The sequence below is a fragment of the Neophocaena asiaeorientalis genome, unplaced genomic scaffold (assembly GCF_003031525.2).
Source record: "Neophocaena asiaeorientalis asiaeorientalis breed wild unplaced genomic scaffold, Neophocaena_asiaeorientalis_V1.1 scaffold263, whole genome shotgun sequence".
Taxonomy (NCBI): Eukaryota; Metazoa; Chordata; class Mammalia; order Artiodactyla; family Phocoenidae; genus Neophocaena; species Neophocaena asiaeorientalis.
Window position 1 is genome coordinate 955,900 of NW_020175015.1, and position 15,454 is coordinate 971,353.

At 39.2% G+C, this 15,454-nt stretch overlaps 1 protein-coding gene across 1 annotated transcript in view; it reads left to right on the top strand.

Moving 5' to 3' along the window:
• The window catches only part of XRRA1 (X-ray radiation resistance associated 1), an 88,364-nt gene that overhangs the window by 32,404 nt on the left and 40,506 nt on the right, over positions 1-15,454 (top strand). Inside the window, exons 9-10 of the mRNA XM_024762006.1 lie at positions 5,387-5,515; positions 6,266-6,483. Coding sequence (XP_024617774.1) covers positions 5,387-5,515; positions 6,266-6,483 — 347 coding nt within the window. The remainder of the gene's footprint in view (positions 1-5,386; positions 5,516-6,265; positions 6,484-15,454) is intronic.

Sequence of the window (15,454 nt, forward strand, 5' to 3'; positions counted from 1 at the left end):
ACCTCTCTTTAGGATCCCAGATTCATGTGGGGCGTCTCCAATTACATGCCTGCCTTTGTATAAGATCAGCAAATATCCTTAAGGCAAAAGTGGCTTCTTGTGCTCAGTTTCTGTCTCTGGAGTTTTAGATTTTGGCACACTACTTCCTTACTGTCTTTGCATCTCTTACATGGTTTTATTTATTTATTTTTAAAATTTTTATTGGAGTACAGTTGATTTACAATGTTGTGTTAGTTTCAGGTGTACCGCAAAGTGAATCAGTTATATGTATACACATACCCACTCTTTTTTAGATTCTTTCCCCATATAGGTCATTACAGAGTATTGAGAAGAGTTCCCTGTGCTATACAGTAGGTCCTTATTAGTTATCTATTTTACATATAGTAGTGTGTATATGTCAAGCCCAGTCTCCCAATTTATCCCTCCCTCCTCCTTTCCCCCTTGGTAACCATAAGTTTGTTTCGCCATCTGTGACTCTGTTTCTGTTTTGTAGATGAGTTTATTTGTACTCTTTTTTTAGATTCCACATATAAGTGATATCATATGATATTTGTCTTTCTCTGACGTACTTCACTCAGTATGGCAATCTCTAGGTCCATCCATGTTGCTGCAAATGGCATTATTTTGTTCTTTTCTATAGCTGAGTAATATTCCATTGTATATAAGTACCACGTCTTCTTTATCCATTTATCTGTAGATGGATATTTAGGTTTCTTCCATGTCCTGGCTGTTGTAAATAGTGCTGCAATGAACATTGGGGTGCATGTATCTTTCCAAAGTATGGTTTTTCTCTGGATATATGCCCAAGAGCAGGATTACTGGATCATATGGTAGCTCTAAATGATGGGTCTTTTTTCTTTTTATACTTTATTCATCATTCTAGTTGTTTTCAAGTGGAAAGTCTTATCACATAAAATAAGGCAAGTCTCCACCACTCTGCACTTCCTAGTTCTTTACATATAAGAAAAGGAGAATAAATGTACTCCTGCGTACATCAGCGTATCGACTGAAATAATTATGCTTTGAAAGCGATGAGACTCCAGACAACTACTATTGTCGTTTCCTCCCTGCACATCTGTCCACACTCAGTATGCTCTATGGATTCCCCTTTTCTGCCAATCTCTTAAATCTTGGTGGTCCCCCATTGTCCACTCTCAACCCACCGTTTTTCTTAATCTTTACAGTCTTTCTTAGTGGTCTCATCCCTTCCCAAGTCTTAGTTATTTCTCTACTTCACTTCTGTCTTCTGAGCTATACGCCCATGTATCCTGCTTATCGTACCAAACTCATCAGACACATGCCCATGCCAACATCTCCTCCTTCTGCGTCCCTGTCCTCAGTGGTGGGCACTGCTCTTCATCTGCTGTGCAGTTTTGCAGGCTAGAAACACGGTCAGCAGCCTGAATTCTTTCCTTCCTCACCTTGCACATCCATTCAGTCGCCAGATTCTGTGAATTGTACTTCCTAAATTTTTCTTAAACTTGCCCTTTTCTGTTACCCTCCTGTTTGGTCTCAGTCTCCAGTTTCTCACCTCCCAGTCCATCCTCACCATCAGCCAGAGTGATGTTTCTAAAATGCACATCTGAGTCTATCACCACCCTGCTTAAAGTCCTTCAGCAGCTTCCCAACATTCTAAACTCCATTAACATTGATTACAAGGCTTTTCACGACTTGACTCTGCCTACTTCTCCATCCTCTGTTCTCCTTTTTTCCATTTCACAACATACCTCATCTACTCTGAACTATTTATATCTCCATTTCCGGGTAGATCATGGTCTGTCTGGGTGAGTTAGGGGAATCATATTTGACCTACTCCATCTTTAGACTGCTCTCTTACTTGTTTTGACTGACAGCTGATACTTTGCCTCTCCCATTAGGCCTATTCCCTTTCCCCCTTGGACCTCAAGAGTCGGCTCTCAGGCTTGACCAGCACGGAGCAGAGGGGCATTGTGACCTCCTTTTTTCTCATCACTATCTTCCTAATAATGCCACTTGAAAGAGCACTAGCTTTTAGCAGCCACATCGTAAGTCCTTTCTTACACAAGCAAGCTGTTAAGCCATGTCTCCCGCATCCTGTGTTTGTATGGTGGGTTTTCTGTATCTTATCACAGAAGCTGAACTGAATTTGAACAAACATTAGTGTTTGCTAAATTTCGTCTTGTTTGCTATAGTCCTTGGTCTAGTCTGTTGAACAATAATTTTAGCCTAATCCAAAGTCTTACAATGTAAAGTAAAAGAAATCCTTTTCCATCATATAGATAGAGGGAGGAGCTGACTAGGCCCAGAGATGCTTGACACCAACTAGAAATCACACAGCAAGCAAAGCAGCAGCACCACCAGAACCAGAGCCCAGGGCCTCTGATCCCCACTCCTATGCTTTTTCTAAAATGGGACACGAGTTCCCATTCCTGAATGGGAATCCAACCACTGGGGCATACTTCTACCTGCTAAAAAATTCCATTAAAGCTATCAGATTTTAGGGGCTTCCCTGGTGGTGCAGTGGTTGAGAGTCCGCCTGCCGATGCAGGGGACACGGGTTCGTGCCCCAGTCCGGGAAGATCCCACATGCCGCAGAGTGGCTGGGCCCGTGAGCCATGGCCGCTGAGCCTGTGCGTCCGGAGCCTGTGCTCCTCAACGGGAGAGGCCACAACAGTGAGAGGCCCGTGTACCGAAAAAAACAAAAAACAAAAAACTATCAGATTTTAAATCGTATCAATTCCTTTTGCCAAGAGAAGGTATAATAAAAATAGCACTACTCTGAACAGCTGGAAACCTTGGTTTCTCCATTACTGACAGACACCTGCCACTTCAAAAAGCTCTTCTCCCAAAACTGCCACAGGAAAGGCTCACTGGGGGAGTCTGATGCTTTCCTGTGAAGCTTTGCATCTTGTCTTCCTCACCTACCTATTGATGGCCCCCCTATTTTAAGACATCTATTTTAGAGACAGAATGAAACTTCTCTATGTTATAATTAGAGTTGAACTTTAAAAAGGTTTGTTTCAGGGCTTAAGAGGAATTTTTTGAAGGCTTATTTCTTAGCTGTTTCATATTCCACTGGAGTAAAATAAAGATTGGCCAGTTATTTATAAATCAACAGAGCTTCTGGGCACCGTCCTGTAATTGCTTTCAGGTAGATTAAAATGTCAGTGTATGAAAGTTGGTCCTTTCAGGAAGAGGAAAAGTCATCCATGACCCGGAAAAGTACCATGAACCAAAGGCTTCTTTCCTTCTCTGTTGAGTTTCTCTGGTCTTTGGACTTGAAGCCTCGTCCCCCACACCTTGCCAGGGCTCTTTCGGAAACCATATCTGACCTTTGCCTTTTTTTTAGTCAGAACTATCATGGTTATAATCTACAGAAATCCATCAATATTAGAGTAACAAAAAAGGAGGAATTTACTCTAAGAACAATGGGGCATCTAACAGCCATGCCTTAGGGACATACTGAATGTAGGTCCTGAGCAGTGTGGAAGAGCCCAGAAGTTCTGTCTCTCAGCTTTCACATATGCTCATCTCTGTGACTTGCTCCATTTGTCTTTACAGGTGAGCACCTGTCTCTCTCTGGGCCCCGTGATGGGCCACACATGACTGGCCAGAGCTCCTAAAAATATTACAGCTCCAGCCACAAAGCAATGATTTTTCTCTGGTTCCTCTCCCTCTCTCGCAGTTCTTAAGAACATGGCAAACTCCCTCTCCATTCTTTTTTTTTTTTTCGGCCACGCCATGCAGCTTATGGGATTTTAGTTTCCCAACCAGAGATCAAGCCCAGGCCCTCAGCAGTGAGAGCATGGAGTCTTAACCCTTACCCGCTGGACTGCCAGGGAATTCCCTCCCACTCCATTCTTCATGGTTTAGCTTAAACACTGCCTTCCCTGAGTCCTCCACACCGGGGTCGGTGACTCCCATCACACTTCATGCCTGCCTCTGCTGTGGCATTTGTCTCACTGTGTGCTGTGCATCCACCTCCTCCACGAGACTCTAATAAGCACCTTGAGAGGGGGATGTGTTCCTTTTCTCTTTGTATTCCCAGTCCCTGGCTCCACAAATACGTGTTGAAGAAATTCATGAATGTGAATGAATGAATGAATGACTACACGGCTGGCTATATGCTGTCTTGAAATTCATCTTTGAAATATTCCTGCCTTTAGGTGTACTCTTACAGTCCTTTTGGACTTTTGAACTCATTGCCTACCTTTGTCAAGTTCTCTCCAGCCCAGCCAACAGCTACCGTTCCACTTCCCCACCCTTTAATCCACAGAGATCTTGAAGACGTGATGTGAGAGGCGGGTGCTGCCGTGGAAAGGGCCTGGGGTTTGGAGTTGAGTTTGAGCTCTACCACTTTCTGGCTGTGAGATTTTGGGCAAGGGACTCTTGAGTTTGAATTTCTTCATCTGAAAAGGAGATGGATAACACCAGTCCTTCTCAGTGCTATTCTAAGATGACATGTATAAAACAGCTAACAATTCCAGGAATGCAGTAGGCTCAGAAGAAAGGCTGCTTTCCTATCCTCTTATTGTAGGCACATCTGTGATTTACATATGTGTATGTGTGTTTTGTGACTGGATATCCCTATGTGTTTTCGTGTGTACAGAGGATGGAGTTGGAGGGAGGAATGAAAACACGATGTGAGTCATCTGCCTTTCACGTGCTTAAAAATAAATACCTAGGCCTCATCCACCTGGGGACACAAATGAGGTCACATCATTGATGGTAGTACCACCATCAATGATGCCACCACTTCCTGCCCCACCTGTGTGATTCAGGACCTCAGCCTGTTAAATCCCACTCTCAAGTGTTTCTGGGAATCCTCAGAGAGTTTGAATTTAAGAGAAGACTTCCCAATTCCATACTGATGTGTGCACCTTACCAAGTCACTTTAGAGGAGAGCCTCACTGTGGTTAGGGATGGTGCCCTTCATCCATCGTACCTTACCCCACTTAATCTCTGCCAAGGGCATTGTCTCCTGGTACTTCCATGGTTACCACTTCTTGGGGTGACACAGCATACTTGGGAGTCTGCCCTGACCCAAAATTGTGTAGTGTTGTTCCTACAGAATGCTTCCCCTAACTCTGTCACCCTGGTGTTTTCCATGAACATTACTAGTGCCCCTCCATCCTGCTGCAAACTGGTCTCACTGAGTCCATCAGTGAATATGTGCAACCTTTCTCCATACAAAAGATTGTATGTGTGAGTGGGGTTTGGGGAAGGGGGTCAGTTGAAGAGGGAATTACACCTTTTGGTCCCTCACTGCGGAGACCACTCTTGGGCAGTAGAGTAGTTCCCAAGCTGGTTAGGCCTCTTGATTGATTTCCTATCCTCCATTTCTTCCTGGGAGTGGTAGAGCTTGTCCCCTGCCCTTGTTCATTACCCAAGGTCTTTGCACCCACAGGGAGGCGTATGTAACATCGCTGACCAGCAAGAGGTACATCCTGAGGTTCCCGGCGCTAGAGACACTGATGCTGGATGACAACAAACTCTCCAACCCCAATTGCTTTGCCAGCCTGGCCGGGCTCAGGAGGTAAAGCTAGAAGCCTCTCTCTGCAGGGCCCTCTATAACCCCCAGCCTTTCTCACACCTTGAGTGCTGCTCTGGAAGCCAAAATGCCTGGGTTTAAATTCCAGCTCCATCACTTATCTCTGCTGTGTGGCCATGAGTAAGTCATCTCCCCTCTGAGCTTTAGCTCAAGCCAAAAAGTGAGGCATCAGTAAAGATATTTCTGATCATGTGACTGGATTAGAAGCAGTAAAGAGAAAGGAGGGTAGGAGGAGATATGGGATCCTGACCCTAATAGAGGAGCCAAAAAAAGAGTCAGAATCAGAAAGGTAAGTTAAACTCTGAGCTCTACCTGTAGTTGGCCCTCTGTATCTGGGTTTTGCGTCCACAGATGCAACCAACGTAGAACCCACAGATATGGAGGGCTGACTATATTTGGTTAAAGTAATGAAATGCTGACATTTAAATGCTTAAGTTTTAGATCCCTGGAAAATTTATTTTGGATTCAAATACCATTTACTGAACACTACTTTGTGGCAGCATTTACATATTGTCTCATTTAATCTTCACAAGACCCTTGAAAGGTTAATAAATACTATCCCCATTTTAGAGATAGGGACATTGAGGCCCAGAGAGGGTAAGTCACTGGCTCAAGGTCACCCAAGAGGAGTAACTGTCGAAGCCTGATTCCATGTTCTTTCCCTAAAGTTGCTTGGTAAATGTCCCTGAGGTATCATTACTGCTGTGATTCTGTATTCACTTTCCTTAATTGAAGACTGAAGAAGTTAAGCCTGGACCAAAACAAGATTTTCCGGATCCCGTACCTACAGCAGGTTCAGCTCCAAGATGGGTCTGGAGGCTGGGTTGGAGGCAGGGGGAGTCCCAGGAAAGAGCCCCAATCTATGCTGCAGCCCAAGTCGTGTATATTTGAGGCTTCGGATGACCAACTGGATTATACTGTACTGCCCATGAAAAAGGATGTTGACCGGACAGGTTAGTGATACCACTTGTTGCAGATGCTGGCCCCATGGTGTGATAAGCTTCCAAGAGTTTATTCTGAGAGTCTGTGGCTCCCTGGGGAGCTGCTGCTTTTCAACTGCTGAGCCAGGGGAGATCGCAGTCCTACATGAACTATTTGTATAACTTCCTAACTGGTTCTGTCAGTCAAGATGCTTTTACAACCCAGTTACAAGTGGATTTTTTCCTTTTTATCTCAAATAACGAGAAACTGAGAAGTAAGGCTTTCCAGAGATGGTTAATTCTGGGGTGCATTGATATTCTCAAGGGGCTCAGGCTCTTTCCATCCTCTCCTCTCCATCCTTGGCCTGCTTGCTTGTCCTTCTTGCTTGTTCTTTTAGGCTGGTTCCCATTGAGGTCTCAAGGTTGCTACCACAGTCCCAAGAATCACATCCAGATGGCAACATTTGGAGGCAGAAAATGAAAGAAACGTTACCTTTATTATAAACCAAAATCCCTTTAATGCATGAGTGTATTTGTGGATTACATTTTCTGCTCCACTGATCTAATTAATTCTCTATTACTGTGCCAATACCACACTGTTTTTCCTTAACATTTATTTTAAATTGAGGAATAATTTACATAGAGTAAAATACAGAAATCTTGTGCAGAGCTTGAGTTTTTACATATATATACTCTTTTAACTATCACCCATATTACAATATAGAACGTTTTCAACATCCCATGTGGTAACCTCCCAATCAGTATCTCCTCTAAGAATAACCACTGTTCTGACTTCTGTCAACACAGATGATTTGAAATTCATGTATCACTCAACGTTAAATCTGTGGGATTCATTCATGTTGTTGCCTATGTCAGTGGTTCATTCTTTTTTTCTCTTATTTATTCCATTTATACCACAATTTATTTACACTTTTTACTGTTGATAGACATTTTGGTTATTTCTATTTGGGAGCTATTATGGATAAAGCTGCTGTGAACATTTTTTTACACATCTTTTGGTGGACATAAGCACTTGCTTCTGTTGGGGATATACCCAGGAGTGGAATTGCTGAGCCTCAGAGTGTAAAATTTGTTTAGCATTAGTGGATACTGCCAAATACTTTTCCAGTGGGGTTGTAGCAATTGTCAATCCCATATTAATGTAAGAGATTTCCAGTTATTCCATATCCTCACAAATACTTGGTACCATCAGTCTTTTTCATTTTACTGGTTTTGGTAGATAGGTAGTGATATCTCATTGTGGTTTTGATTTGCATTTCTTAAGTGACTAATGATGTTGAGTACCTTTTTATGTTTATTGGTCACTTTGTTATCCTCTTTTGGAAGTGCTTATTCGCCTCTTGCCTGTATTTAAATTGGATTGTGTATCCTTTTTGTTGTTGTTGTTGATTTGAGTCCTTTATGTATCCTGGATACAAGTTCCTGGTAGATCCATATATCACAAAAATCTTTTCTCAGTCTGTGACTTGCTTTTTCATATTACTGGTGAATTTTGGTGAACAGAAGTTCTTAATTTTAATGAAATCCAATTCATCAATCTTTATAGTTAGTGCTTTCTATTTCCTGATCAAGACTTTTTTGCATGTCTCAAGTCATGAAGATATTTTTCTATATTTCCTTCTAGAAGCTTGATTATTTTAGCTTTTACATTTGGTCTATGATCTATCTAGAATTAATTTTTGTATATAGTGTGAGGTAGAGTCAAAGTTAACTCTTTTATATGGATATCTGATTGACCCAGCACCATTTGTTGAAAAGACTATATAATTTTCTCCACTGAGTTGTTGGGGAGGCATTGTGGTAAGGCGGTGACAGTGTATGTATCTAAACGACTGTAGCTTTGTAACAAGTTTTGACAACTGATGGTGAAATTCTATAGCTCTGATGTTATTCTTCAAAATTGCTACAGGTATTGTAAGACCTTTGCATACAAACAGTATGCAAATTCTATGCAAATTTTAGAATCAGCTTATCAACTTTCAAACAAAATCCTGCTAGGATTTTCATTGGAATTGTATTGAACCTACAAACCAATTTGGAGAGAATTGCCTCATTAAAATAATATATCCTACCATTTTTTACATCTTTTAAAATTCTTCTCAACAATGCTTTGCAGGCTTCAATGGCAAGGTTATGCGTATCTTTCATTAGATTTATTCCTAGGTATTTGGTCTTATTTATGCTATCATCAATGGTATTGCTTTTTTATATTTCATTTCCAATATTGAACATGTATCCAGTAACCTTTCTAAATTCACTTATCACTTTTAGTCATTTGCAGGTTCTTTCGGATTACCTATGTTCACGATCGTGACGTTTACAGATAATGACCATTTCATTTATTCTCTACCAATCTTATGCCTCTTATGCCTTTTTATTTTTTTATTTCACTGGCTAAGACTTCTAGTACGATGTTGAGAGAAGTGGTGATAGTGGATGTCCTTGTGTTGTTCCCAGCCTCAGGGGGAAACTGTTCAGTATTTCAAAATTATGAGTTAGCTGTAGATATTTCTGTAAATGCCTTTTATCAGATTAAAGAAATTTCTTTGTTTTCCTAGTTTGCTGACAGTTTTTATTATGCATGGGTATTGAATTTTGTCAAATGCTTTTTCTGCATCTATTGAGACAATCATGTGATTTTTCTTTAATCTATTAATATGGTTCATTACACTGATTTTTTTTAAGTTCAGTTAATATCTGTCACCATACCTAGTTACAAAAAAATTTTTTTCATGTAATGAGAACTTTCAAGATCCACTCTCCTAGCTACTTTCAAATACACAATACAGTATTGTTAACTATAGTCACCGCGCTATATTCATTACATTCCCATATATAACTGGGAGTTTGTACCTTTTCACCCCCTTCACCCATTTCGCCCACCCCCCCACCCCCTGCCTCAGGCAGCCACTAGTCTGTTCTTTATATCCATGAGCTCAATTTTTTTGTTTTGGTTTGGGTTGGTTTTTGTGTTTTTCTTTAGATTCCACATTTAAGAGAGATCATATGGTATTTATCTTTTTCTGTCTGGCTTATTTCACTTTACATAATGCCTTCAGGGCCTAACCATGTTGTTGCAAATGGCAAGGTATCATTCTTTTTTACGGCTGAATAATTTACATATGTGTGTATGTGTACATATATATATAATCACATTTTCCTTATCCATTCGTCCATCGATAGACACTTAGGTTGTTTCTGTGTCTTGGCTATTGTAAATGATGCTGCAATGAACATAAGGGTGCATTTTATTTTCTTTGGGTAAATACTCAGAAGTGGAACTTCTGGATCATATTGTAGTTCTGTTTTCAGTTTTTTTGATGAACCTCCATACTGTTTTCCATAATAGCTGCACCAATTTACATTCCCACCAACAGTGAACAACAGTTCCCTTTTCTCCACATCCTCGCCAACACTTGTTATTTCTTTTCTTTTTGATAACAGCCATTCTGACAGGTGTGAGGTAATATCTCATTGTGGTTTTGATTTGCTTCTCCTTGATGATTAGTGATGTTGAGCATATTTTCATGTACCTGTAGGCCATTTGCATGTCTTCTTTGGAAAGATGTCTATTCATATCCTCTTGATTGTTTGTTTTTTTGCTATTGAGTTTTCTGAGTTTTTTTAAAATATATTTTTGGATAGTAACCCCTTGTCCAGATATAGAATTTAAAAATATGTTCTCCCATTCAGTAGGTTGTCTTTTCATTTTGTTGATGGTTCCCTTTGCTGTGCAAAAGCTTTTTAGTTTGATATAATCCCACCTGTTTATTTTATATCAATTTTTGAATGTTGAACCAGACTTGCATTCCCAGGATAAACCCCACTTGGTCGTGATTTAACTTGCTGATGGATATTTTGTCAAGGATTTTAAAATCTATGTTCAGGACATATGTGGGTATGTTATTTTCTTTTGTTATTTTCATTTGTTATAATGTCAGAGTTATGTTTGCCTCATAAAATGCATTTGGAGAAATATTGACTGTTTTTCTGTTGCTTGGGAAAGTTTGTATAAGATTGAGATTATATCTTCCTTAAATTTTGGAAGAATTCACCATGAAGCCATCTGAGCCTGGGTTTTCCTTTGTGGGAAGAGGTTGGAATTATTAAAATTCAGAAGCTTGGAAGAGAAGCCCTTTAGAGCTTGGCTGCTGGTGTCTCTGAGCTCAGAGGGGCCTCATGGAGCTGAGACCCCAAATCTCTGCAAGGAGGAGACTGACTGGCTGGTGCTGATATCCCTGAAGCTGGTTTTTAAAGGTTGGAAAACTGCAAACTGGATTCAGCTGCTGCTGGGGAGAGACTTGCTGAAACTCTCATGAAGTGACATTACCCCAGCGACATTCATATCACAAGCAGTCAGGAAACCCATGGGAAGCAGACTGGTGGAAGCAAGCCTCTTCTTCCTCTTCCAGCTTTGCAGTCTTCCTCTAGCCCCAACCCCTATTGTCAGAGTCTAACAGGAAAGCAACTGGCAAAGCAGAAAAATGGTTTTCAGAACCCCAGCTCCAACACCCCATAGCAGAATAGAGAAGGGTGGGTTTGGCAGTAAAAAATAATAGCTTAATAATTGGCACAATTATGTTATTCAGATTTTCCCCAAGATTATTTTTGTGTCTACTTGGTTTGTTAACTTTGGAAACAGGTATATTAAAGTCTCTTACCACTATTGTGGGTTTGTCAGTATCTGCTATGTTTCTGGCGCTTTTTATTATTAAATTGGTTCAGTTCCATTATGAGGATCATGACTATTACCTAGTACATTGTATCTTTTAATCCCTGTAAAATACTCCACCTTATCTTAATACTTTGGGCCTCAGCCTGGGCCTCCATTTTGTTTGATATGAACACTTATTTTATAATATCTTAAAAACAATATAACCCTCCTATTTTCCCCAATATGGGTCTTTTTTTAATAGAAGAATTTAACTCACATTGTGATTATTGATGTTTTGATTTATTTCTATCATCAGTAGTGTATATTTTCTTTTTTAAACGTTTAATATATATTTTTTATTTTCCTTTTTTTAATTAAAATATAGTTGATTTACAATATTAGTTTCAGGTGTACATCAGAGTGATTCAGTTATACATATATATGTATATATCTATATTTTTTCCTGATTCTTTTCCATTTTAGTTTATTACAAGATAGTGAAAATAGTTCCCTGCGCTACACAGTAAATCCTTGTTGTTTATCTACTTTATATATAGTGGTATGCATCTGTTAATCCCATACTCCCAATTATGCCTCTCCCTTCTTCCCCTTTGGTAACCATGAGTTTGTTTTCTATACCTTTGAGTCTGTTTCTATTTTGTAATTTTTAGGTTCCACATATAAGTGATACCATATATTTGTCTTTCTCTGTCTGACCTACTTCACTTAGTATAATCTGTAGGTCCGTGTGTGTTGTTGCAAATGGCATTATTTCATTCTTTTTTTATGGCTGAGTAGTATTCTGTTTGTGTGTATCACATCTTCTTTATCCATGCATCTGTTTATGGACACTTAGGTTGCTTCCATGTCATGGCTATTGTAAATGGTGCTTCTATGAACATTGAGGGTGCATGTTTCACTTTGAATTAGAGTTTTCATCTTTTCTGAATATATGCCCAAGAGCGGGATTGCTGTATCATATGGTAACTCCATTTTTAGTTTTTTAAGGAACCTCCATACTGTTGTCCATAGTGGCTGCACCAATTTACATTCCTACCAACAGTGTACAAGGGTTCCCTTTTCTCCACACCTGCTCTAGCATTTATTATTTGTAGACTTTTAGATGATGGCCCTTCTGATTGGTGTGAGGTGATACCTTATTGTAGTTTTGATTTGCATTTCTCTAATAATTAGCAATGTTGAACATCTTTTCATGTGCCTGTTGGCCACCTGTATGTCTTCAATGGAGAATGTCTATTTACGCCTTCTGCCCATTTTTTTGATTGGGTGGTTTATTTTTTGTTATTGAGTTGTATGAACTGTTTGTATATTGTGGATATTAACCCATTGTCAGTTGCATCATTTGCAAGTATGTTCTCCCATTCTGTAGGTTGTCTTTTTGTTTTGTTTTATGGTTTCCTTTGGTGTGCAAAAGCTTGCAGTTTGATTAGGTCCCATTTGTTTATTTTTGCTTTTATTTCTATTGCCTTGGAAGACTGACCTAAGAAAACATTGCTATGATTTATGTCAGAGAATGTTTTGCCTATGTTCTCTTCTAGGAGTTTTATGGTGTCATGTCTTATATTTAAGTCTTTAAGTCATTTTAAGTTTATTTTTGTGTATAGTGTGAGGGAGTGTTCTAACTTCATTGCTTTACATGTGGCTGTCCAGCCTTTCCCAACACCATTTGCCAAAGAGACTTTCTTTTCTCTATTGTATGTTCTTGCCTCCTTTGTCAAAGATTAATTGACCATACGTGTGTGGGTTTATTTCTGGGCTCTCTATTTTCCATTGATTTATATGTCTGTTTTTGTGCCATACCATGCTGTTTTGATTACTATAGCTTTGTAGTATTGTCTGAAGTCTGGGAGCCTTATTCCTCCAACTTTGTTCTTTTTTCCTCAGGATTGCTGTGGCAACTTTGGTCTTTTATGGTTCTATAAAAATTTTAAGATTATTTGTTCTAGTTCTGTAAAATATGTCATGGGTAATTTGATAGGGATCGCATTAAACTGTAGATTGCTTTGGATAGTATGGCCATTTTAACAACATTCATTCTTCCCATCCAAGAGCATGGTATATCTTTCCATTTCTTTAAATCATCTTCATTTCCTTTATCAATGTTTTATAGTTCTCAGCATATAAGTCTTTCACCTCCTTGGTCATGTTTATTCCTAAGTATTTTATTCTTTGTGATGTGATTTTAAAAGGGATCTTTTTTACTTTCTTTTTCTGATATCTCATTGTTAGTGTGAAGAATTGCAACTGATTTCTGTATGTTAATCTTGTATCCTGCTACTTTGCTGAATTCATTTATCAGTTCTAGTAGTTTTTGTGTGGAGTCTTTAGGGTTTTCTATGTATAGTATAATGTCATCTGCATATAATGACAAGTTTACCTCTTCCCTTCCAGTTTATTTATTTTTAATATTTATTTATTATTTTTTTTATTTTGGCTGTGCTGGGTCTTAGTTGTGGCACGTGGGATCTTTTTTTCTTTAGTTTCAGCATGCAGGCTTCTTAGTTGTGGCATGCCAACTCTTAGTTGCGGCATGCATGTGGGATCTAGTTCCCTGACCAGGGATCAAACCTGGGCCCCCTGCATGGGAGCATGGAGTCTTATCCACTGGACCACTGGGGAAGTCCCTCCCTTCCCATTTAGATACTTTTTCTTTCTTTTTCTTATCTGATTGCTGTGGCTAGGACTTCCAATACTGTGTTGAATAGAAGTGGTGAGAGTGGGCATCCTTGTCTTATTCGAGATTTTAGCTGGAAGGCTTCCAGCTTTTCACAGTTGAGTATTATGTTGGCTATAGGTTTGTCATAAATAGCTTTTATTAATTTGAGATACGTTCTCTCTGTACCCACTTTTGGTGAGAGTTTTTATCATGAATGGATGCTGAATTTTATCAAATGCTTTTTCTGCATCTATTGAAATGACTGTGTGGTTATTGTCATTTCTTTTGTTGATGTGGTGTATCACATTGAGTTGGCGTATGTTGAACCATCCTTGGAACCCTGGGATGAATCCAACTTGATTGTGGTGTGTGATCTTTTTTATGTGTGGTTGGATTCTGTTTGCTAATATTTTGTTGAGGATTTTAGCATCTGTATTCATCAGAGATATTGGCCTGTAATTTTCTTTTTTGGTAGTGTCTTTGTCTGGTTTTGGTATAAGAATGATGGTGGCTTCAAAGAATGACTTTGGGAGTGTTCCCTTTTCTTCAGTCTTTTGGAAGAGTTTGAGAAGGATAGGTATAAGTTCTTCTTTGTATCTTTGGTAGAATTCCCTAGTGAAGCCATCCAGTCCTAAACTTTTGTTTGTAGGGAGTTTCTGTTTTTGTTATTTTTTTTAAATTACAGATTCTGTTTCACTTCTAGTGATCAGTCTGTTTAGATTGTTTCTTTTTGATTCAGTTTTGGTAGGCTGTATGTTTCTAGAAATTTGTCCATTTCTTTTAAGTTGTCCATTTTGTTGGCATATATGTGTTCATAATACCTTCTTATGAAATTCATATTTCTGTGGAATTGGTTGTTATTTCTGCTCTTTCATTTCTTATTTTGTTTATTTGGGTCCACTCTTCTTGATGAGCCTGGCCACAGGTTTGTCGATTTTGTTTTTCCTTTCAAAAAAAACAGCTCTTGGTTTTACTGATATTTTTTCTATTCCTTTTTTATTTTATTTATTTCCTCTCTGATCTTTGTTATTTTCTTTCTTCTGCTGACTTTAAGTTTAGTTTGTTTTTTTCTAATTCTTTTAGGTTGTAGGTTAGGTTGTCTATTTGGGATTTTCTTTTTTTTTTTTTTTATTGGAGTATAATTGCTTTATAATGGTGAGTTAGTTTCTGCTTTACAACAAACTGAATCAGTTATACGTATACATATGTTCCCATATCTCTTCCCTCTTGCGTCTCCCTCCCTCCCACCCTCCCTATCCCACCCCTCCAGGCGGTCACAAAGCACCGAGCTGATCTCTCTGTGCTATGCGGCTGCTTCCCACTAGCTATCTACCTTACGTTTGGTAGTGTATATATGTCCATGACTCTCTCTCGCTTTGCCACAGTTCACCCTTTCCCCTCCCCATATCCTCAAGTCCGTTCTCTAGTAGAGCTGTGTCTTTATTCCTGTCTTACTCCTAGGTTCTTCATGAAATTTTTTTTTCTTAACTTCCATGTATATGTGTTAGCATACGGTATTTGGCTTTCTCTTTCTGACTTACTTCACTCCGTATGACAGACTCTAGGTCTATCCACCTCAGTACAAATAGCTCAATTTTGTTTCTTTTTATGGCTGAGTAATATTCCATTGTATATATGTGCCACATCTTCTT